At 40.5% G+C, this 23,578-nt stretch overlaps 2 protein-coding genes across 4 annotated transcripts; one reads left to right on the top strand and one right to left on the bottom strand.

Moving 5' to 3' along the window:
* The first annotated feature begins 2,682 nt into the window (after positions 1-2,682).
* Positions 2,683-22,883, top strand: LOC119649780 (cuticle protein 10.6-like). Of its 3 annotated transcripts, XM_038052085.1 has the most exons (3): positions 2,683-2,828; positions 2,894-3,164; positions 22,745-22,883. In XM_038052085.1, exons 1-3 carry the CDS (start codon positions 2,826-2,828, stop codon positions 22,840-22,842), a joined length of 372 nt encoding a protein of 123 aa, XP_037908013.1. In that variant the 5' UTR covers positions 2,683-2,825; the 3' UTR covers positions 22,843-22,883. The 3 variants fall into 3 exon arrangements, with proteins under 3 accessions (XP_037908013.1, XP_037908012.1, XP_037908011.1); XM_038052084.1 differs by lacking the exon at positions 22,745-22,883 and having other exon boundaries at positions 2,894-3,323; XM_038052083.1 differs by lacking the exons at positions 2,683-2,828; positions 2,894-3,164 and adding an exon at positions 22,257-22,405 and having other exon boundaries at positions 22,471-22,883.
* On the bottom strand, positions 8,150-8,787 carry LOC119649781 (cuticle protein 10.6-like). The gene is made up of 2 exons (XM_038052086.1): positions 8,629-8,787; positions 8,150-8,563 (listed from the first exon to the last, which is right to left on the bottom strand). The coding sequence occupies exons 1-2, from the start codon at positions 8,629-8,631 to the stop codon at positions 8,195-8,197; spliced, it is 372 nt and encodes a 123-aa protein (XP_037908014.1). The 5' UTR covers positions 8,632-8,787; the 3' UTR covers positions 8,150-8,194.
* Positions 22,884-23,578: the final 695 nt, after the last annotated feature.

Here is a 23,578-nt window from a genome sequence, read left to right as displayed (position 1 = left end):
CACTAAGGTCGCAGCCACTAAATGAAAACCAACACGCTCTTCACTATTTGCTTTTAAAGATAGAAAGCGCAACTTTGAAAGGAGAGTACATAGTGGGGAAGCTCATAGAGATTGAAGGAGCGTTTGACTGTGCGCCCTTCCAAAAGCTCTGTGATACCGCCAGAGAGCATGGTGCCGATGAGACTTTAATTGGGTGGATTTATGCTATGATAACAGAGATTGTTGATGCAGATATTGTTGTGTGTTGAAGTGGGTGTCGATAGCTACCTAACAACGGAAGTGATGATCTCAAGGAGGTGTGTCATTTCCACTTTTAGCGAACTGCAAAATCTACCAATGCACGTTCTAGCTTATATGGATGACGTGGCTGTGCTAGTTATTGTTGGAAATCTCGGAGTGATGTGTAGAAAAACACAACGCGCCGTTGATTTGATTGACAATTGGTGCCTCAGGCATGGTCTTTCACTAAATTCACCCCCAGAATAGTATTATTTACAAAAAAGAGGAAATTGATTGGTCGTTGCCTTCTCGAGAGGAGAGGTACATCCCTTCAACTCTTCGAAGGGAGGAATTATTCTAGACAAGAAACTTCTTTGGAGCAAACATATGAAGGTAAAGATGAAACGAACTCTCACAGAATATGGGGTGTGTAGGCGGATCTTCACCCGACATGTGGACTTAGGCTTCAGGTAGTAATGTGGATATATGTTACTATCTTTAGGCCGATGTTCGTTTATGCATCCCTAGTGTATTGGGTTAAAGTGAAACAAAAGGGTTTTTACTGTAAACTAGCTACACTGCAAAGAACTGTGTGGCTGGGCATGGGCGATGCCATGTGCACGATATCCGGCGCAGCTCTGAATGCACTACTCATTTTGCAGCTCTTGGATTTGTTTATTCAGAACACTGCAATGAGAGCAGCCCATTGACTAATACGATTAGATCTATGGCGAGACAATGGAGGTGGTGGCACAGGGCACCGAAAGAGTTATTGGGAGAACTGTTTGGTAGAAGATAGGAGGAGTTATCTTGAAACGAAGAGGAACTCGGACGAACCAGAAGAATGGGTGTCAGGATACATTGACCTCTTCTACACCGATGGCTTACAAACAGAACAGGGTTCTGGAGCAGGGGTCAAAGTGTCGAATAAAAACGAGAAGTAGGCGTTTCCCTTGGGACAATATACAGCACGGTTTTTCAGACTGAAGTGTATGCGATCCTAAGGGGGGCAACCTTTACAATTGACAAGCGGTTGAAAGGCAGGAGCGTCGCAATCTGTAGCGATAGTCAAGCTGAATTGAACACGTTGAGCAGCCTGTTGATTATGATATTTCAAAAATCGTTCAGGAATGTAGCTTCCCATAATGACAGGTGGCTGAGAGCCAAATAAACATACGGTAAAGTTTATCCTGTCGAAAAGCAGGAAAACGTGCAGAAGTATTGTAGCCATTCTGACTGGCCATAATAGACGGTGAAATCGAGCACAATGGACCACTAGAGTCTGTGTGCTCAGAGACTTTGCCTCTCCCCCACCTTAAACACACACACACACACCCAGGACTATGGGTGCTAACGTATCTACTCGTAGCAGTTGGAAGGTATTTTCTACTTTTCGTAAAAAAATTTGCTTTATCCTACGCAGAATATATCAAGTTGCTCTTTTCTTGTTTAACAGGTGGAATTTGTTGTCAAGGTCTTATTAGATCTTTCAGAGCCTTTTATAGTGAGTATCCTGTATATTTTTGTGTTGTCTAATTTGGAACTTATTTGCCGAAGGATTTTTTTTTACATTTGTGAATAAAAGCTTTCTGTTTGCTAGATAGGAAAGTTGAGGTCTTTTCTATTCTGTAATTTACACATTTTGCTAGAAAAGTTTTGTTGCTCGGACATTTCGAAGGTTCATGGCCATCAGGACATTTCATATAGTTTAGATTTCGATTGAAATACCATGTGTTACATGTTTTACGCTGGAGTTTTCGCATTGAATTTATTTTGACCTTAAGGAGTGCTCATAATAGTACATAAGAAGTTAGTAAGAAAAAGGTGCAACCTATTATACCTGAAGGTACCAACTTCCTATTTTCATCCTCCAAGAAGAGATATTAATGGAGAAATTGCTTGGTTTGTTTTTAGTCTCGTCGATGCTTCTTTGTCGTATGTATGTTAGCATTTTAATGGTATAGTGATCCACTTTCCTCTAGTAAACAATACAGGTTCCTCTCTCTCTAGCTCATGATGATAAAGGTGGAGTCTTCATTCTTTTCTGATTATATACTTATTTACTGAAAAAGACACATCTATCGATTTGCAGCATTGAAATTGCTGGGCTGATATATTCAGATTTAAGGATGGTATCGTAAATATTTTTTTGGAAACTACTTTGCTCTAGTTACCTCAATCAGCTTAAAGAAGGGATTCTCGTTCTATTAAATATTAAGTTCTGGAAATTAGCATCGAATGCCAAATAAAACTAGTTTGAAACTGAGATAATGATATGAAAAGCAAAATGATATTGCGGTCGAAATTCACCACGTTTTTAAATATCGCAATAATAGTTTTTTTTCAATAAGCCTAATTAATTAATCGTTCCACTATCGCTTTCAATCTGATCTTAGGAATAGTTGAGACAATTTTTTTATGCTCGCAGATTGCGTACGTTATGTAGTTTATTGTAATCTGAATTTTGCTCAGATAATCGTTAAAACCTGTTCGATGGTCTATCGAAACATAGGAGTCATAAACATCGAAATTGTATAAAAGAGATCTGTAGGCTCGAAAATGTATCATTCAGGAACCATCTTCCCAGAATACCACCAACCGCAAAAATGGTATGAAGTGTTAAATTTCGAAGAAAGGATCTTAAGGTTTTAAATAATTATCTTGACCTTTTCAGAAATTCGTTGTCTTGGCTCTCGCTCTCATCGGTGCTGCTTCAGCCGGTTACGTCGCTCCCTTGGGAGGACTCGGTTACAGTGCATGGGGACATGGTGCCGCTGTAGCTCCACTTGCCACCGCTGGTTGGGGACACGCTGCCGCTGTTGCTCCACTTGCCACCGCTGGATGGGGACATGCTGCCGTTGCTCCAATTGCTAGTGCCTACCATGCTGCCCCAGTTGCTGCTTATGGACACGGAATTGCTGCCCCAGCTGTAGCTGCTTACGGACATGGACTCGCTGCCCCAGCTATTGGTGCCTACGGACACGGATACGCCGCTCCAGCTTGGGGATATGGTGGTCTCTGGAAGAAGAAGGCTGCTGCTTAAATTGTGATTGATTTGGCTAATGAAATAAATTAAGTTATCAATAAATGTTTACAAGTTTTAATTTTTTCTTCGTCCTCTTGAACCATTTTTTGGTTTCTTCTATATATACATATATAGATATCTGTGCAGCATTGAAAATATAACTACTTTCCATGACTGGTGGGTGTTAATTTTTAGCAATGGAGTTTCGATTTGTATATATTATGGCTTCTTTAAGGTTTTGTTTTTAAAACAAAGCCTTATTAAAATCGGTTCAATGTCTGCCTGTCTGTCTGTCGCACTCACTTTTCTCAGTAACGACTATGCCGATTGACACCAAATTTTGGTAGTACGGTGGGGACTGTGAACGGCCATACATGCAGTAGGCTACATTTTTTTACGTTGAGTTTAAGGAAGGAAGAAGTCTTCATACATGCAAAGGGGGCGGGGGGCGTAAAATTCACCGAAATATAGTCTTGATGGGTATTAAATGAAAAGTCACGACTAGTACTTTCCGAATCCAGTCTTAGTTTTGAAATTTGCTGTAAAAGTTCAGTCAGTCGAAAGTGAGGATTTCTTTGTCGGAACCATTCTCAGGGACTACCCAACCGGAAAACCGGAAAATATCATGAAGCTCAATACGGTGTCCAGGTCTTAAAATACTCTCCATAGCGATATCACACAAATTAAGTTAATAATAGCATATCAATATATTTTTGGGGAAATTGACTAGAAACCCCCCTTCTGTTTATTCTAGATTTATAAAAATTTGTAGCAATATAGACTATTCGTTTTGAGAATGAAGAGGGGTCCTAAGTCCGCATCAACTTAATGCAGGACCGGACCAATTGAGGAGCAACTTACTCCTTCTTTTCTGGTCCACGGACCCCTCGCAGGGCTTGCACCCAAACTCGTAGGCATGTCGTGTTTTACGAATTATATAAAGGAGCATTCAACATCTGCGAGCCGCTACGGTCACGCTGCTCCCAGGGCAGAGGTGAGGCAGCGTCTGACGATTTGCCTCTGTTCTGGTAAGAAACCGTAAAGCCGTCGTCGCTTGACTTTTTTTTAATATAGACTATTTTTTTTTTTGAGAATAGCGTAGGTAACAGTACGCTGTCGGATTAGCAACCAAACACCTCCCTGTCATCAGAGAACTAGCCTGGAACCGTTCGACACATTACGTTTACCCGGCTTTGAGAGTCGTCAAGTCAAGGGAACGGAGGGAGGAAGGGATACTTGATTCAGGGAACCCTTATCATCTGGTTCCTCCGCCGGTCGAGTTCAATATTTTTCGCGATAAGAAGGTCCTGAACATAATGCGTAACACGATGCAAGCTACCAGCCAGAGAGCTCCCCTGTGTCTGCATAAAGCTGCTGGCGAAAGTCGGCCCACCTCTCGCAAGAGAAAAAAGTGTGGTCAGCGTCGTCCGCCACTCCATTGCAGAACATTCAATCAGGAGATCGCGCCTTTCTAACCCTGTGCAAGTAACACTGAAAACCTTCATGCCCACTTAGAAGTTGGGTAAGGAAGTAATCATTCACTCTCGGTTCAAATACGGGTCTAATTTGTCGATGAACTGCGCAGTCCATCTGCCCCTTGTCTCATTTTGCCAAGAAAGTTGCCACCCGCGCAAGGGTGCGTTGACGTTCTTTACGGGCAACCACCTATCTTAAGTTCTCGCCCTTACGGCGGAAGATAGCTTTGCGCTTCTTGACAAGGAGCCGGTTCGGAGACAGTGCGTTAAGCAGACGCCACTCGCAAAGCTCCCCGCCTATGCACTTGAGCAAGGGCGTTTACGATGCACCTCCTTGCCAAAGGCATCAGCCCATAGAGCAGAATAAATCATAAGGAGACGTCTCCAAGTAGATATAGAGTCCGCAACATTTGCCATTAGCCCACTCAAGGCCGCGACTTCAGCTGCATCCCTGTCCGCTGCTGCTTTGATTTGCTCGAAGAAGCTCATCTTCGAGTCGAGCATTAAACCAACGTATTTAACTACTAGTTTTGACTCTATAGTCAACTCGCCGATCGATATAGGATGCAGCGTCGGAATTCTCCTTCTGGTCAAGATGATTACTTCAGTCTCAGCAGACTATTGTAGAAAGCGTTCCAGAGGCCCGGGCCCAGGATGGATCCCGGTGCTACTCCCGACGTGATTTCCATCCTCCTCTGGCCCTCTAGCATCTCATAGAGCAGGGAGCGGTCTTTCAGATAATATCTCAATATCTGCAAGAGATAGCATGGCACGTGGAATGAGTTTTCTAATGTCCCTAGCACATCCGTCCATTTTACGGAATTGAAGGCATTTATGATATTAAGCGTCATGAAGAGCACTATCCGTTGAGATTGGCGGCTGTGTTTGTAAACTTCCACCAGGATGCCATCAGGAACTGACGCGTTTTCTTGTTTATAGTGAGAACCGTTTCGTCGAGGTATCTCGTTGTGAAAATGGAGAAATCCTTCAAACCTGGATGCTTTCCGATGTTTAAAACTACGAGCCTGGTTCTCACCGCCATTTCCAGAATCCGTTTCCCTCTGGTGTCTGACTGAGGCATGCGCTAGAAAACGTTATCCCTAAACATCGGATCCAGACAAATCCATTCCTTCGACTTTCGGCAACAACACGAAGTCGAACGTCGTCCTGAATCCAGATGGTAGCGGTGCTTAATAAATCAAGATGCCATGAGGCCGGGTCCCGGTATTGCTCGCTAATTAGCACTAGATCAGCATTTACTTCCGCAAGGAACTGTGCTAGCAACTGGTGAGCGGTTACATTCCGGAGCATGTTAATTTGTAAAATGCAGATCATGCCATTCGCACCCTGTGCCTCTGTAGTGTATATTGATAGCATTATTAATCCGTGGATCATATTGGTCTGCTATCCTATGTTCACAGATTTCAGCATTCAGAAAATCGTGTAGTTTTCCGAGTTTTTTTTCGGAGATTCGAAATTCATAGAAATTGAACAACGTGGGTTCAATTCAGCCACTCAATAAGCTATGTCAATCCTTGAACTGAAGTAGTAACTTCGAGAGCCATCCAGCTTCCTTCCGATAGAAATGAAACATTAGTTTAACATGATCCTATCAGGATGTAAGAATAAAATGTTGGAAGTTGCGAAGATAGGGTATCGATTTGAAGACTACTTACGTTTATCTAATAATCTGGATCATTACGGCGGACCTTGGTAAAGAGGCCCAAGTTCTTGTTAAAGAGACCTAAAAAGCAGCTATTAAGTAAGCAGTTATTAAGTAAATAAAACTTTCTTTTTTTTTTGTTTATGCGTTTATTTACATTTAAATCATCATTTAAGTTATGAAAACATGATTAATACGTGTTGTTTAAGAAAAACTCTTAATTGCTGAAGCAGTTTGTGCACAGCTCTTTGTGATGAACACTGAACGCAGGTTTCCCGCATTTTGTGCAGATAATTTTCAATTTTCTATCTTGATTTCTGGATACTGCGTAATATCTTCAGTGAGTTTACGTAGCAAGTTCTTGCGGAGGCGTCGTTCAACATGAGGTTTAAAAAGCCCCTGAGTTAAACTTTTCAAAAAAATCTTCCTTGTATTTTTTTCCTCAGGATTCGCGAGCTTGTACAGGATTAACGCATACCATACAATATGCGAAGAGGCCAGGGACTAATACATCGTGAAACACCGCATGAACCATTTTGTGGAAAGTATCTACACCACCTTTGGTAGAACTGTCAAAGTCAATTATGTTTGGCTTCTTGATGACCTCATTTACATCTGTCTGGTCATGCATTGTAGAGATCAAAATAACAGATTTGTTCTTTTTTGGGGTGAAAGAGACAATGGTAGTCTTCGCATCAAAAGCGAACTCAAATGACAGGACTAGTTTATTTTTTTTTCGGAAGAAAAGAAGGTGGAATTTCTCGCTTATTTTTGCTCATTATTCCAACAAATGTCAGACCAATTTTTTTAACATTTCTTCTGCCAAGGGAGCCGAAGTGAACCAGTTGTCACAAGTTATGTTCCGGTTGCTTCCACACACAGGGTTTTTACATAGTATAAAAGAAGACTATTCGTTGTGCTGCGATTCTCTTACCAATGTATGGAATGACATCAATCATGTAGAACGTTCTAGCGTTACACATTGTTATAATTTTGAGGCCGTATTTGTCAGGTTTAGAAGCTATATACACCCTGGAAGGACATTTCCCTCGAAAACCAAGAAGTTGTTCGTCAATCGTCAAATGCATGTGAGGGGTGTAGTTTTTGCGACAGTTATCAATGAAAACAGACCACAAGGGGCGAATGGGTGCAAACATGTCAGACCTGTCACGTGTATTTCTGTCATTAAATCTCAAACAAACAACAGAAAATTTGAATCGCATTTCGCTCATACCACGCGCACGCTAGCCAAGGCTATAAGCAAACTACGGCTGATCTGATAAAAGATTAGCAGCAGCCACGTGAGTTTCAAGTCAGGTGTACGAACACAAGAGCACACATTTTACCTGCATGGGGTGACGCATTACCCAGTTACCAACGGAAGTATAAGTAATAATATATATGCTTCTAGCGTGCCGGCAGACTATTGCCATGTCCAAAATTATGCCTAACACTTTTCCTAATATCCAACAAATCACCGATTGCACCAATATCTTCGAATACGTTTTATAAGGGTTCCAACTGAAAATTACCCCTTCACGGGGACTCTAGATAACATTACCGAAAGCAAGGAGCCAATTTATGTCTTTTATACAAAATACGCTTCAGGACATAATGTACCCACCATTTCATTAGTAATTCAGTTTCCGGTTTAAACTCCCAGGAAAGCTTGGAACTACGAATATTCGAAGCAGTAATATTACTACAAATTAGAGGAAACTGCTAAACAGTTCAAGAAGACAAAGAATAAATTAAAACTTGCTAACATTTGTTGATAACTTAATTTATTCCAATAACCAAATCAATCACAATTTAAGCAGCAGCCTTCTTCTTCCAGAGACCACCATATCCCCAAGCTGGAGCAGCGTATCCGTGTCCGTATGCACCAATAGCTGGAGCAGCGAGTCCATGTCCGTAAGCAGCTACAGCTGGGGCAGCAATTCCGTGTCCATAGGCAGCAACTGGGGCAGCATGGTAGGCACTAGCAATTGGAGCAACGGCAGCATGTCCCCAACCAGCGGTGGCAAGTGGAGCAACAGCGGCAGCATGTCCCCATCCGGCGGTGGCAAGTGGAGCTACAGCAGCACCATGTCCCCATGCGCTGTAACCGAGTCCTCCCAAAGGAGCGACGTAACCGGCTGAAGCAGCACCGATAAGAGCGAGAGCCAAGACAACGAATTTCTGAAAAGGTCAAAATAATTATTTAAAACCTTAAGATCCTCTCTTCGAAATTTAATACTTCATACCATGTTTGCGGTTGGTGGTATTCTGGGAAGATGGTTCCTGAATGATACATTTTCGAGCCTACAGATCTCTTTTATACGATTTTGATGTTTCTGACCGCTATGGTCCGATAGATCATCGAACAGGTTTTAATGGTTATCTGAGCAAAATTCAGATCAATTTGAACTACATAGACTACGCAATCTGCGATTATAAAAAATTGCCTCAAGAATGGGAGTACGTACATATATCGAAAAAACTAGGCATAGTGGAAAATTGAAAACTCAGAAAAACTCGGATTGAAACTGTTAGCGGAGTGACAAATCTGTGCCTATTGAAAAAACTATTATTGGGTTAAATACATGATGGCATGATGAATCTCAGCCGCAAAATAATTCTGCTTTTGATAGCATTACATTAACATAAATTTGGTGTTGGTTAGGGTTTGATGCTAATTTGCTGAAATTGATATTCAATAGAACAACCCTTTTTTACCTAGGCTTACTGAGGTAACTAGAGCAAACATGTTTTCAAAAGATATTTACGAAATGCTTTTTCTAAGCGAATATTTTGCAGACAGAAAATATGATAATCCTTTTTCAGTGGATCTACGACTATATTTTAAGGGCGTATGTATATTGTATATATTAAGACATAAATTGAAATAAAAAGATATCATTGCCAAATGTTGAGCTAAGAATGAACCCAGATGTTTCTCAATGAAAGTCACTTCTAAGAGAATGTAAATAAAACATGCGTTAAATTGAAAGGAGGTATTATAGTTTAAGGTAGAAAATGCTTCATCTTTTTCTTATAAAACGTCCTCCATATTACTTCTGAGTTAATTTTCTATTGTTTTCGACGGAAAATTATGATATTTTCTTCAATGGATAATATTAAGGTTTTACCCAAAATTCCAGTTTTATGGTTTTTATTATACCTCACGTATGAAACCTAACTAATGTGCTTCTGGTTGCCCTTCCTCCCACAATTTTCATACAAGTTTGTCCTCTTTCTCTTTTGTTACACATCATGTAAATTGACTGACCCAGTGGCTGTCCATACCGTAAGATATAGTTTTTCCCTAGTTATCTCAGTATTAAGATCAAGTTGAGGTTGTTCTGTGCTATTGTTCTTTCAGTGTCGCTATATGGAGTCTCACATACAAAGTTTTCCTTTTCTTCAGTCTTTGTCCTGTTCACAACCGGGGGCGGCTCGTCGTGATCGATTTCGCGTTTAGCTCCATCAAATGCCTGATCTGCGTGCAATCGCGAGGCTCTTTAATCCCCATTCAGCATATCAAGCCACCTTTGATCGGTCGTTTACCACCGATTTCGATGTTGACGTTGACGCAAATTACGTGACCATACCATCGAAGACGCGTCACTCGCAGTTTTTCTACGATCGGTGCAACCCCATATCGATCGCGGATATCCTCATTTCGGATGTGATTAAAAAGTGTCACGCCACTAGGCCAACGTAAAAGACCCGTTCATTGTCTTCTAAATTCGGCCCACACTCAGAAACACAGCAAGCGACAGGACGAAGGATTTTGCGGTAAATTTTACATTTGAGACGTTCGTTGATACGTTCATCACAAAGAACACCAGTTGCGGAATACCACTTCATTCAGGTTGCATTAATACGTGAAGTAATTTCATAACGCAGTTCTCCATTGGCTGATAACATTAACCCGAGATATTTAAATCGCTCAGTTCTGGACAGGTCACTGCGACCGACTGTGATTATGCCTGCTTCATGGGAATCGGTTGTCAAAAGCTAAGTTTTATTAAGATTCAATCTGAGATTTTGAGAGATCATTTGCATAAAGCGGTATATCGGGCGCTGGACGTTGGATGTCCCGTGTGGCGGTGAGAAGGCGCTTCCTTGATGCACTCCAACAGAGATACGAAGCGGTTTTGATGCACTCCAACAGAGATACGAAGCGGTTTTGATGCACCCGCCATACGGGGTTTCTCCATGAGTAACTGCGCAGCGTGTATTGCGTCAGTAGTTCCGCAGTTTTGGCAAATCCGGCTTGATTCACGGTTATTTCAACGATTCAAAAATTCAAAAAAAGTAACCAGATCAGACGGTCATTTGAACATTCTGCTGGACTACCTTTCTTTTTCCAGATTGAAACAGTGGTACTTTCTTGCCAGTTAGATGGTGTTCTACCTTCCTGAAGACCCCAATTAAAGAATTCACTGAGCCACTGCGTTGGGTCCCAGTTCTTCGCTTCCCAGAGCTCAGATGCGATGTTGTCAGGTACTGTGGCTTTCCTTGATATCATTCGTTTTATAGCTTTCTCAGCTCCAGTAGCGCTGACAGGCGGAATTACTCCTAATGTCGGGAATGATTCTGTAGATGGAGGATGAGCGCGTCACTGTTCGACGTTTGGTAAGCAAAGTACCATTCTTGCCATTAACACAATCGAAGTATTTGATATCCTGTGTGAGTTCGTTTCGGCTTTTGGCAAGTCAGATACAGATCTCTCTCACCATCCCGAGTGTCCAGTTTATCGTAAAGATTTTTGTAATGGGCCACTCGGGTGAAAGCGATCGCTTCCTTTGCTTCCCGGTTGGCATTCTTATAAATTTGCCAATTGACCGGTGATTTGTCATCGAGAAGCTCGTGCTAGAGACGTTTCTTTTAACACACCTTCATTTCAGCGTCGTCATTCCAACACCAAGTATCTCGGTTGATGTACCGTTTACCTGGCTTGACACCAAGGTGTGCCAGTGCGTTCTTCACGTTGCTTTATCAGTGACTTAATTCGCAAGACGGCAATCAATGGCCGATTGCCAATGTTGAGGTGCGATGGTCTCATAGGCAAAGGCTTTACAATCAGTGAAAGAGTGAGACTGAAGCTTTACAATTAGTGAGAGAATGAGAATATAATCGATTTGCATTTTACTGTTCCCACTATAAAAGTTGAGACAATCGTTTGATGAACCACGTATTCATAAATACAAGGTCAAAATCGATTATACGTTCGCCACAATCATTGCGCGCTCAAATCCCTTTCCTCTAGGGCACCTGTTGTCATCTGCCTTTTCACCCACATGATCATTAATGTCGGTTCCAATGATGATATAGTCATCAGCGGGCACGTTTCAGGTTTTTGCATCGGGAAGTTACTAGAAGGTATCCTTCTCGGCATCAGATCGACCTGACTATGGTGCGTCACGAAAACCCTCTAACATGGCAATGCCAGCACCGTATTGAGTATATGGGCTACCAAAATGGAGAAGTTTATAGGCATTGTTACCGCGTTCGCGTTCAATGTCATAGTTTTGGGCACCAGATCATCGTATTTCTTGCAGAACGCAGATAACAACACGCCTTTTCCAAGGGCTCTTGCGAGTTACTCGGTCCCTCCAGTTAGCGTGGATACACCTATTTGTTTTGCTCGGACTAACTTGCTTACGTCTTAACGCCAGTCCATGCGTCACGAACCCTTGTCCATTTCTCGACACGACCGGGGACCGTCCTGCCGCGTCGATTAAAGTGGACGCCCTAGCATTTTCTCGAGGCTTGTTACTCGATCTAATTATGTTGTTTCTAATGAGATTAGATGCATTTTCTTGGTCGGCCTGTCGTGGGACCTGTCACCAAAAGAAGTCAGGTAGGATTTAGCATAGTGGAATAACTCCAACTATACTTTATTTATCTCTTTTCCTGATCTCAGAATTTTATTTTTGTTTTACTGAAGGTAGAACAAAGTACGTTGCCTCAAATCCTCCCTCTTTATCTGTGCTTGGGGCATAGCGTAGTTTCTCACACGGAAAGCGAACTCCACTATTAATCAGAAACTCCAAGCCTTCATGAACAACTGTCTGCATCGTATCATTTTAGTGCGCTGGCCTAATACTGTCGAAAGTCAAGGCGAAAGTGGCGGTGGATAAGTCATTCTCTCAGGAGGGGCGACAACTGCGACGACACATATCACAAATATGGGATTTTCCAATTGGTCATTATCAAGAAAAATGCACTACTACTCTTCAAACTGGTTTCATAATATTAGATTCAAAATTTAGAAGGAAACCAAATAACTGTTTACTAATAATAGAATATATATCCTCATAAATTTCCAAGGACAAACTAAAATACTTTGTCCACAAAAACTGAGTACGTGCGTCTGCATTTTTTCCCAACTTTGGAATGACCATTTGTGAAGCGTAGAAGATATGTGGAAGAAATCTGATCCATATCGCTTATCGCATCATTAATTTAAATTAAATGCCCTCATTTCCGATTTGGAATTCGCAGACTATAACATTTTTTTAATAGTTTGTGTTATCTCATGCAGAATACGCCATGACATTTAGAAAGGATCAAATATATCAAAGGCACATGTATTGTTTTTCAATTGATCGGCGGCATACGTGAAATAGGAAGGGAAAACTCTTCTAGATCAACAGCGCCCCCTAGTTTTAAGGTAGTTTTTCGGTCATTTTCCAATTACTGAATTCGACTAAAAATTCGGATAATTTTTCTACAACTACTTCTGCAACACATTTTCTTGGGCGCTTCTCGACAATAGCGTGTAATTCAGTTTGGAACATTTCTATCCCCATTAATACTTATTTTCGTTGCTACAATCGCCTTTTTCGTCTTCAATAGAAATCTATCTATTTATGTGTCACCATTTTAACCTATCTGTCTGCCACATTCGATTTCTTTGAAAGGGATTGAAGCTATTGTCATGAAGTCGGGTGATAATATGTGGTCTGTGTCTTCATTTATACGCAAAGAACGGCATCTTTTTGGAGGTTAGGTAGGGTAGACAGTTTTAACGCCCCATATTTATTGTTCTCATTTGAGGAGTGTCAGCTGATGCTGCTGTTTCTTCTGCAGCGATCTCGTCACCATGGAGTAACTTGAAGAGGATGGTGCTTCTCGCATTTACATCAGCATCACGAATTTCTTTTTCCTGGGCCAGCTAAAAAACGATGCATTATTGGACATCCTTGCCTTAGACCGTTGTGGATGGTGAATGGTTTCGAGAGTGATCCTATTGTTTTCAGGGTCAGTCTATTGAGTCTTATCAATTTGGTGAGGATACCGAATTCTCTCATGGCGACCTTGAGGTCTATGAAGAGTTGTTATAACCGTTTTCCATCGCTCTGTTGCCAATTTGCCTGGACTGGCTCCTTTTTGGCATGAGCCGATGATATTCTAGCCTTAGGGGGCTACCCGTGGAAAATATTTTAAAGGTGATACTTCGGAACGTGATATCTCTATAATTGTTACACTGCATGATATCCCCCTTTTTGTGTATGGATAATCCTCCTTTGCCAGTCATCAGGCATTGATTTGTTCTTCCAAATCTTGAGCATCCGTGGATCCACTTAGCGTAACTGGTCGTCTTCATTTTTAACCAATTCGGCTGCAGTTTCGTTGGTTTCTGGCGACTTATGATTTGTAAGCCGATGACTTGCATGGACTGTTTCTTCCAAGCTTGGTATTGGCTGCATTTGTTCGTCGTCTTCAGTTGGCTGAACCTCAAACTCGCCCATATTTTGGTTGTTGAGCAGTGCATCAAGGTACTCAACCCATTGCTCCAATATACTGCCGAAAATTAGATTTCCCATCTTGCCTTGGTGGAATGAGCTTCGTGGCATATAAGACTTCATTTTGCTAACTTTTCGGTAAAACTGTCACGTCTGCTGCTGTTCCTCCCTATGGTTTTCGAGTACATGAATCTGTTGGTTCTCCCAGACTTACAATTTTCTCTCTGTGAAGTTGCTACTCCGCTCGACGAAGTTCACGGTAAGTCTCTGTGTGTGGCCGCATTCTTGGAGAGTGCAGCATTTCTTCGTTCCGTTGCTAGCTTACATCCATATTCCAACCTGTCAGTGTTTTTGCGACTCGGGCCAAGTATGCTGTGAGTCGGTATCAGCGTTAACATTCTTCAGATGGTTGTGAAGATCATTTGTTGGAATATCGATTCATGTTATTATTTGGCCTGAAGAATTAGTGAGACGTCATTTCCCGGATCGTATTTCGCATAAAAGATATATACCAGCATTATAATAAAGTATTCTTTTTCGGAAGTGGAATTTATAGTTTGGGGCTTCATTTTTGATAATAAGGGTTCGTGTACAATTGGCGATTTGCTGGATATTTGAGAAGGTTAAAAATTTGCTAGTTTTGGTTATTACAAAAGGGCTGCCGGCATGTCTTTTACATAGTAATCGCTTGGAATGATTGGTCTTCAACTTTTACGGACACTACAGGTTGTAGATACCAAGCCAGCACTCTGGAGCTTGGATTATGAGCCTTTATCTAAAACTTATTTGTATTTTGACTTTCACTGAGGAATGTGAAGCATTTGCCCAGGTCCGTGTGGAACTGGAGTCTCCTTACCAACGTTGCAACGTTTAGAGCAATTCCCATCTACTCTTCACTCCAACTATGCCCCCCCCCCACAAAAACCTTAACGTGAACATTATTTTTCTATTGCCGTGACCTAGAGCTGCTTCAAATTGACACTAAATCTTACTCGAAGTTTCGTTTTTATTTTGCCATTTGGCTCATTAACTGGCTAAGCTGGAAAGTAAAGAATGGTTTATAATTTACGGTTTTGTCCAGAGCAGAGGCAATTCATCAGACGATGCCTCACCTCTGCCCTGGGGGCAGCGTGACCGAAATGGTTACATGGTGGTATTTGCTCCTTTATATCCATGGGTATCCAAAGTCTACGATAATTTTTAAAGGGGTGATTGAGCAACTCACAAGGATGCAGAAAGACATGAAATACCCTTAGTGAAAAGTTGATGATTTTCAATATATTGGAAATTCAATAGAATTCGTTAAAATCGTTCTCTTGGATTAGATTTTCGAGTGTAAACCCTAAAAAAATCGTATTCTTAGATTCAGATTTCAAATCTTTCTATACTAATTAGCCATTTCATAAATCAAATAGCAATATTTGATTGACAATTTAAAACTTTTAATAACAAATCTGTTTTAAATAGAAATATGACATTTTTTAATTTTTCATCCCCAAAGTTAGAACCTCTACACTGTAAAAAAAAATTACCAAGCTAAAATCTCTTTACTGTTCAAAAAACCCATTTATAAAGTAACAAATCAAATCATTGTGACCGTAGCATGAACATTTTACAGTAAACAGTTGTGGAATAATGTATTGTACTTTTTTGATTTTTGTAAGACTATTTACACGACGCAGATACTGGCATTAGTTAGATTGAGAAAAATAGTCACGCCCCCGTACGAGAAGGAAGACCCAGGATAGATTATGATGGCCAAGTTTCAAGAGAAACTGAAAACTACCCGACTGCTTCAGCATGAACCATCGCAAGACGAACAGGGATAAATAAATATGATCATTAGGCGAGCCCTGCTGCCTCGGGACTAAGGTACAGTTTTGCTTCAGAATGTCGCAAAAATAGGAAGGAAACTTTTTAAGGTTTTGTGTGAAACAAAACCTTATTAGAATCGATTCGATGTCTGTCTGTCTGTCTATCTGTCCTTTTTTTTTTTGTTGAGTAGGTGGAAGTCTGTCCGTCTGTCTGTCTGTCACAGCTGATTTATTCGGAAACGGTTGGACCGATTGTCACGAAAATTGGTAAGAGTATGTGATCTGCCGTTCCCTTTACATGCAGCGACTGGCGCCATTTGGTGTTAAGTTTAAGGGGGGGCTCCCCATACATGTGAAAGGAGGCTGCAAAATTTTTTTTCACAGAATGTAGCCATGTGGGGTATCATTTTCGAAACTGGTTCAATATTTGAAATTGGGTGAAACATAGGGGAGTGAGGGCTTAAAATATGACCATCAAATAGTGTAACAGGTCTCGTTCTCAGAACCTGTCCAACCGAAAAATCTAAAAAAAATCACAGTGGTGCATCTCTACGAAATCTAGGCCTCAAAATATATCCCGTTCCGATATCTGTACAAATAAAGTTAATAATAGTATATTTCCACATTTTAGAAATTTACCCGCCACCCCCCTTATGTTCATCCCAGAAGTACAAAAATTAGCATAGGTGTAAAGAAGAAGATGGTGCACAATTCGATCAAGTTTGAAGAAAATTCAGCTATTATTAACACAGTTATAGGGGGTAAAACTTTACAATTTTTTGTGAATTTCGTGCATTCTACAACCTGCATGACGTCATCATCACATATCAATTCGTCAATACCACAACGAAGTAAGTTCGTATGAATTGGGTGGAAAAGGATTATTTTGTGTTAGTTTTTTATTCATTTGTATGTGAATATCAATTATTCCAACGAGATATGTGACATGGACTTTGCGGGTAGTGCCTAATTCAGATAGATATAAGAAGTAAATCGGAAATATGGGTACGTTCAATTTACGTGCCAATATGTGTACAGTATTCGGAAATAGGCAGTTTGCTTGTTTAGTGAGAGCGTAATATCTACGGCTGTAATATGGACGTATGTCTCGTAGTTTGGAAAAATATGAGGGAATATGTTGGATTTGTAGCTATATACGGATAGGAAAATGTGCGTTGAAATTTCTTAGATAAGAAAACCTTTATACCCGAAGCGCGAGCTTCCGGTATTCCGACTTGTTTAAAGTTAAAAAGGATGGCTTTATGAACACAATTACTTAGTCAGAAAATCTGAATTTACTACAATTTTTTACAAAATAATCTTCCAGATCTTTTAGAAAGTGTTTCTTTTACCACACACCGAACCATGTAGTTCCAAAATTATGGCTATGGACCCGGTCCTTTATGCTCGTGAAGTTCGCTATAATATTAGACCAAGGGTACTCCCAAAGATAGGTTGGCCGACCTGGTCCAATTTTTGTGGCCTCCCAGGCCTCCATACTTGAACTCCCTACATTTCGTTTCAGGAGTTGAATAAAAGGAAAGGTATATTCAAAACCAGTAAATAATATTCATTAATAGCGTCCGAAAATAACTAAAGCGCCTCAAGGGCTGAATGGAGATGGATAAAAAGGTTGTTTTCATAAGAAGATGAAGAAGATGAAGCTTTTGCATTTGCGTTTGTGGTAAGCAATTCGAACATATTGGTTAATTTTTGTTAGGGTAAATAAAAACTCTACTTTAAATATGATTCAATTTACTTTATTTTTTAAAATAGTTTCATAAAGTAGATTACTATATATTATTTATTATTGTGCAGTAATATGGTGGTGTTGTCTTTTCTTGAATGAATACCTGGCAGATGTTGCATCAGTTCGAAAACCCTATTAAATGGGCAGACTTTTCAAGTCACTGGCCAAGTTAGTTTAGTAATTTAATATAATAATTAATTAAGAAACCGTAGGAGAGTTCAAACTTTGGGGACGAAAAATAAAGAAAGGCATACTTCAGTTTAAAAGTTATTATTTATTAAAAGTTTTAAATTGATAATTTAATTTTTAAATATTTTTCCAAGAAACGAAAATTAAGGCCTAAGTTCACGTTTGTAAAAATAGGAAGTTCCTTGTTATTCAAAAAAGATTATCCTTCAATATAGTGCGTGTTAAAGTTTCTGCTTAATGGAATGGAGTCTCCCTGCATGGGAATTTTACATTCCTCATGTTAAAGACGTGCAGCAGTCAATATGTTGAAAATATGGGTTAACCCGCCATTGTGGGTTCTAGGCTCGTTCGGAGGCAGAAGAGGCAACAAGCATTATAGTGTAAATAGCAGTGTAGGCGTCTTAGGGAGCAGGAGGGGTAAATTCGACTTGGAATTATTTATGGTACTATTATTACTATATTATTTCATTGCATTTCTGGATCTAGATAAGGCGTTTGACCGTGCACCACATGAATTCATTTGGAATGCTCTACGACACCAATTAGTTCCAGAAAAACTCATGACCTGGGTTCCATTGCTCTACCATAATCAGAAAAGGAAAGTTTGAAGTCTGGTGGGTATATCAAAACCACTTCGTGTCTCTGTAGGTGCTAACTAAGGAAGCGCCCTTTCACCACTCCTCTTTGTTCTTTTTATGCAGGTCATGTTTTCCTAGCATATATGGATGAAGTGGCGTTCCCCAACTGGTGTTATTTACCGCAATGTCGTCCGTCCTGCCGCCCTCTATAATAACATATTCCGATTATTGGCCGACAATAAAAGGCAACGAACGGCGTCTCGCAGTAACGGAGACGAAGATGTTGCGTTGGACTAGTTGCGTGGTATACCTTGATCACATACGAAATCAGGTTATCCGCGCTCGATATGGGGTTGCACTGATCGTGGAAAGATTGCGAGAGCGGCGTCTTCGATGGTACGGTCACGTAATTCGCGCTAACAAGAATTCACCTGCTAAAAATGTTCTGAAGATTGAAGCGGGGAATAACCAAAATGATGGCTTATAGAACGGTTTTTGTTATGCCGGATGGTGTTTCAAAGCCTCGCGACTGCATCCAGATCTGGAAAATGACTGAACAAAATGTCGTAACTGATAGAGATGAACCGACCCCGCTTGTGAACGGGACAAAGGCTACAGAAAAAAGAAGGAAAAGAATTGCCTTTTTCGGCTTCAATGAGAATATATATATCTAAGTGTTATCGTATGTTTTTCTATGCTGTTGCATAACACTGATTGTACCGCCAATTAAGATTGCCACTCGTTGCACCATTTTGGCCGTTCCTGCGTTACCTAGTGGATTTTCTCTGGTATATCTTCAGCTCCATCTTTCTCCGCCATAAAGGGGGAACCCACATTAGAAAGCTTATTATTGAGTACGTTTTTGGGATTTTTTTTTAATAGAAAAAAATAATTGGAATTTTTCATTAGTCAGTTTTGTTAATTTGCTTGGTATATATACGGTTTTCTTATGGCGGATTGAAGTCGATAAAGAGGTGGCGCAACTTATAACCATATTCCGACAGTTTCTCCATAATTTGCCGTACAGCGAAAATGTGATCTGCTCTTGCCTAGAGTGCAGCCTAGTCGTTGCAAGGGACAAGGCATTGATTGGCTATTCCAGACCGCTGCAGTTGTAGCACATCAGCACCAAAAATCTGATATCCGACGCATCCATAGAAAATGCGTTCACATAGAAAATGTTCCGTGGATTCCGCTAATAAGTCATATTCTGAACATATGCCCACCTAGTGAATTATGGTCAGTCAGAATGCCCACAATACTTCTGCAAGTCTTTCTGCTTTTCGAGAGGATGAACTTAAACAGTACGTTAGTTTAGTTCTGACAGGAAAAGTTTGGTCTACCTAGCAGCATTGAGGCTTCGCTACCTGTCATAATGACATAGTTCCTAGGTTTCGATTGGAGCATCAGCCAATGCTACTGACACCCCAATTACTGGTTCCGGTGCCTGCATGGAGAAGGCATGCTAAGGCATCCAGGATTTCATTTTCTCTATACCCCAATGACAATGTACCCAGAGAAAATTCACCGTAGTGAATCTAGAGACAGAGTTCAATCGGTTTCTACATTCCTGAATAATTTTTGAAGTAATCATTGGGAGTTTCATAGGCCTGAATACGGGCTCCATCCTCACGTCGTGGTAAAATCTCCGAGTATGACCTGAGCTTCGTAGAAGGTATCTTTCTCCGACTCTGCAGTCTCCTCTGTAGCGATGTAAATGTCAATGAGGCTTATATTTGCAAATTTACCTGGGAAGCGTATAGTGTATAGCCGTTCGCTTGTTTTCAAATCCAATAACATCTGATTTCCTTTTTCGGCTGACTGGGAACCTACTCTGAGCACTTGGTTTACCAGCTGGCTACTTTAAGGCATGGTTTAGTGACTGGTCCCTATCCAGCGCATCTCTTATAGCACTTTGATATCAGCCTTGTGTTGGTTCAGGGTGACCGCTTGGTAGCTCCTTTTCCGCGTGAATTATCTGTCCGTTTTCATTATCAAGTCTGCCGTGTATAATTCGTTCGATCTGAGGCTAATTTCGGGGCTCCGTTACATTGGTTTTCCGTGAAGAATTGTCACCCTTTCCAACACCCAACCTAAAGGACCATTTGGTACAATTTGCCCCGTTTTTAGGAGACTGGACAATGACCATGATAATACTAAGTTTGGTGGAAATTCCACTATTATTAATGTTAAAGTTAGTAATCTGACATGATATATGCATACGTATTGTGAGATAGATACAATTGGGACAAATCTCCAGTGAAATATTTTTACATAAAAAATACATAAAATCTTTCACACCTGAAGCGCCGAGCTTCTGATTTTCGAACGACGAACTATTGCCGCTGAATGATTAAATTTACTGATAAACCTATTAAATCATTAGCCAATTGTTTGTGAGTTCTTCTCAACGCCTTTATGTAGTTTAAAGTTTCACTCAAAATTCTATTGTTTTTTTTAATTAACTATCGCCACACTTATTTATTGTACTCCAGCGCGTTTCACGTGTTTAATCCTTTTTAAAGGTCATGGCATATTCTCCTTGAAGTAGCACTAAATAAAATGAAAAAAACTATTATAAAAACCACGGTCTATGAATTCAATATGGAAAACGAGAGCATTTAATTAAAATTGGAGATTCGATGAATAGTGTAGATTAGATTGTCTCATATAGATATGTTGTACTTTTTGCTTGTGGTCATTTCGAATCTGGGAAAATATGTAGACGTATATATTCACGATTTGTAGATACACTATTTACGATTGTCCTCGGAAATTGATTAGGATACGAGCATTCTACTATTAGTAAACATTTATTCAGATTCCTTTTAGATATTGAATCTGAGACGATGGAACCTGTTTGATGCGTACCATAACTTGAAAACTAGAAACTAGAGGAAGTTGTATGGAAATGCATTTTTTTGTTAATAATGGATAATTGGGAAATTCTTAATCTATGAAGTGTTCATTTAAAAATGGTATATTTCATGTAGTCATACCAGCTTCCAATTTTTAGTGCTAGCTAGGACACAAACTTCTATTTTAATCAGCAATTGCAGGAGATTTTATAGAAAATTATCTAAATAGCCTGCGCTTTGCTACCACATAATTACGTTGGACTAGTCCACATAATATTGTAAAGGATTGTATAAAATAGCAGAAATATTCTGCGTAGATATGTATCTGATTTACACAAGCCTTGAAACTATCAGCTCCTTATTTACATATATATGTGTTCATTACACCGCTCTGGAAGTGATATTAATAAACTGAGCAAAACCGCATCCAAAGAAGTCCAGTATTGGCCGCAGTATGTAAACCCTTCTTACAAATTGCAGGATTGACTAAAGACATCCTCCGCTCACTTCCAGGAAGCTCGGCTAGAAAAAATGGCATTCCCAATTTACTAGGCTACGGTTTTGATACCTAATGGTGGTATCGGCGGCATCTTTTGGAAGCTAGTCTGATGCTGTTGTCTGAGTAACTATTGGTGAGCGATTCTTGTTCTGTTAACTAAATTAACATCGAATGCTAAATAAAACCAAATTTATGCAAATGTAATGCTATGAAGACAAAAATGATGTCGCGAGGAAGATTTATTACACAATTATGTATACCAATGATAGGCGATAGTTTCTTGTTTAGTAGGCATTGAGTTTGCTATTTCACTGTCTCTTTCAACCTGAGTTTCCTGATTTCCACAATAACTAATCTTTTTTATTGATGTTGCTCCCATTCTAAGGAATATTTGAGACAATTTTTATGCTCAGAGATTACGTAAGTTATGTAGTTCATCGTAATCTGAATTTTGTATAGATAATCATTAAAACCTGTTCAGTAGTCAATTGGGCCACAGTATTCAGAAAGATCGAAATTGTATAAAAGAGATCTCGAAGCCTGAAAAGGTATCATTCAGGAACTATCTTCCCAGAATACCACCAACCGCAAAAATGGTATGAAGTGCGAAATTTCCAAGAAGGGATCTTTAGGTTCTAAATAATTATTTTGACCTTTTCAGAAATTCGTTGTCTTGGCTCTCGCTCTTATCGGTGCTGCTTCAGCCGGTTACGTCGCTCCTTTGGGAGGACTCGGTTACAGCGCATGGGGACATGGTGCTGCTGTAGCTCCACTTGCCGCCGCTGGATGGGGACACGCTGCCGCTGTTGCTCCACTTGCCACCGCTGGATGGGGACATGCTGCCGCCGTTGCTCCAATTGCTAGTGCCTACCATGCTGCCCCAGTTGCTGCTTACGGACACGGAATTGCTGCCCCAGCTGTAGCTGCTTACGGACACGGACTTGTTGCCCCAGCTATTGGTGCCTACGGACACGGATACGCCGCTCCAGCCTGGGGATATGGTGGTCTCTGGAAGAAGAAGGCTGCTGCTTAAATTATGACCCGACTAACCAAATAAATTATATTATTACTGAATGTCCAGAAGTTTTCTTTCACTCTATGCTTTCTACGAACATTTTTGATCCTTTAAATAGTTTTATAGTGTTACGCCATCTGATTATTATTGCCTGACGTTTGGAGATGTTTAGAGGGGAAGATAATAAGCTTCTGAGCACTCAGACGCTACTGACCCATTGTACTTTACGCCCCCATGGTGCAAGACTGGGATGTCTGGAATTCGTTATTAAAGCAGGCCTAGACCGGATACCGATTGTTGCGCCGTTGATGATGATCTAACAGGATATTCCGGATTAGTTTATATACTGCAGGAGCATTCATAGTGTGTATCATGCGATCTGGTCCAGATGGAATGCATTAGTACCAATAGTCCGCCCATAGGCGAGGCATTCGCATGGCCTTTCATCTTCTAATGTTGTTATTCTAAAGACATGTTCAGGTAGTGAGTTACGTCCAGCCAGAATACCAACAATCCTTTTTGCATGTTTTCCTGCTATTCAGCAGAATATACTTTGCAGTTTGTTTGTTTGGGTCTATCGGAAAAGTTGAATGTGCCTAGCGACATTTAGGTTTTGCGGCTTGTCCATGTCCGCCTGTTTTCCTCCACCATCTTTTCGCTCCAACCATCGCATTTACTTCGACCTTAATCACCTGCTGTCCTTAGACGAAAGTATACCTCTCATTTTTATCTGAGAGGTGACTTCCTCTTACAG

Source organism: Hermetia illucens, chromosome 2 (genome assembly GCF_905115235.1).
Source record: "Hermetia illucens chromosome 2, iHerIll2.2.curated.20191125, whole genome shotgun sequence".
NCBI lineage: Eukaryota > Metazoa > Arthropoda > Insecta > Diptera > Stratiomyidae > Hermetia > Hermetia illucens.
The sequence above is the reverse complement of the archived record's forward strand: the minus strand, read 5'-3'. Positions and strand labels throughout refer to the sequence as shown.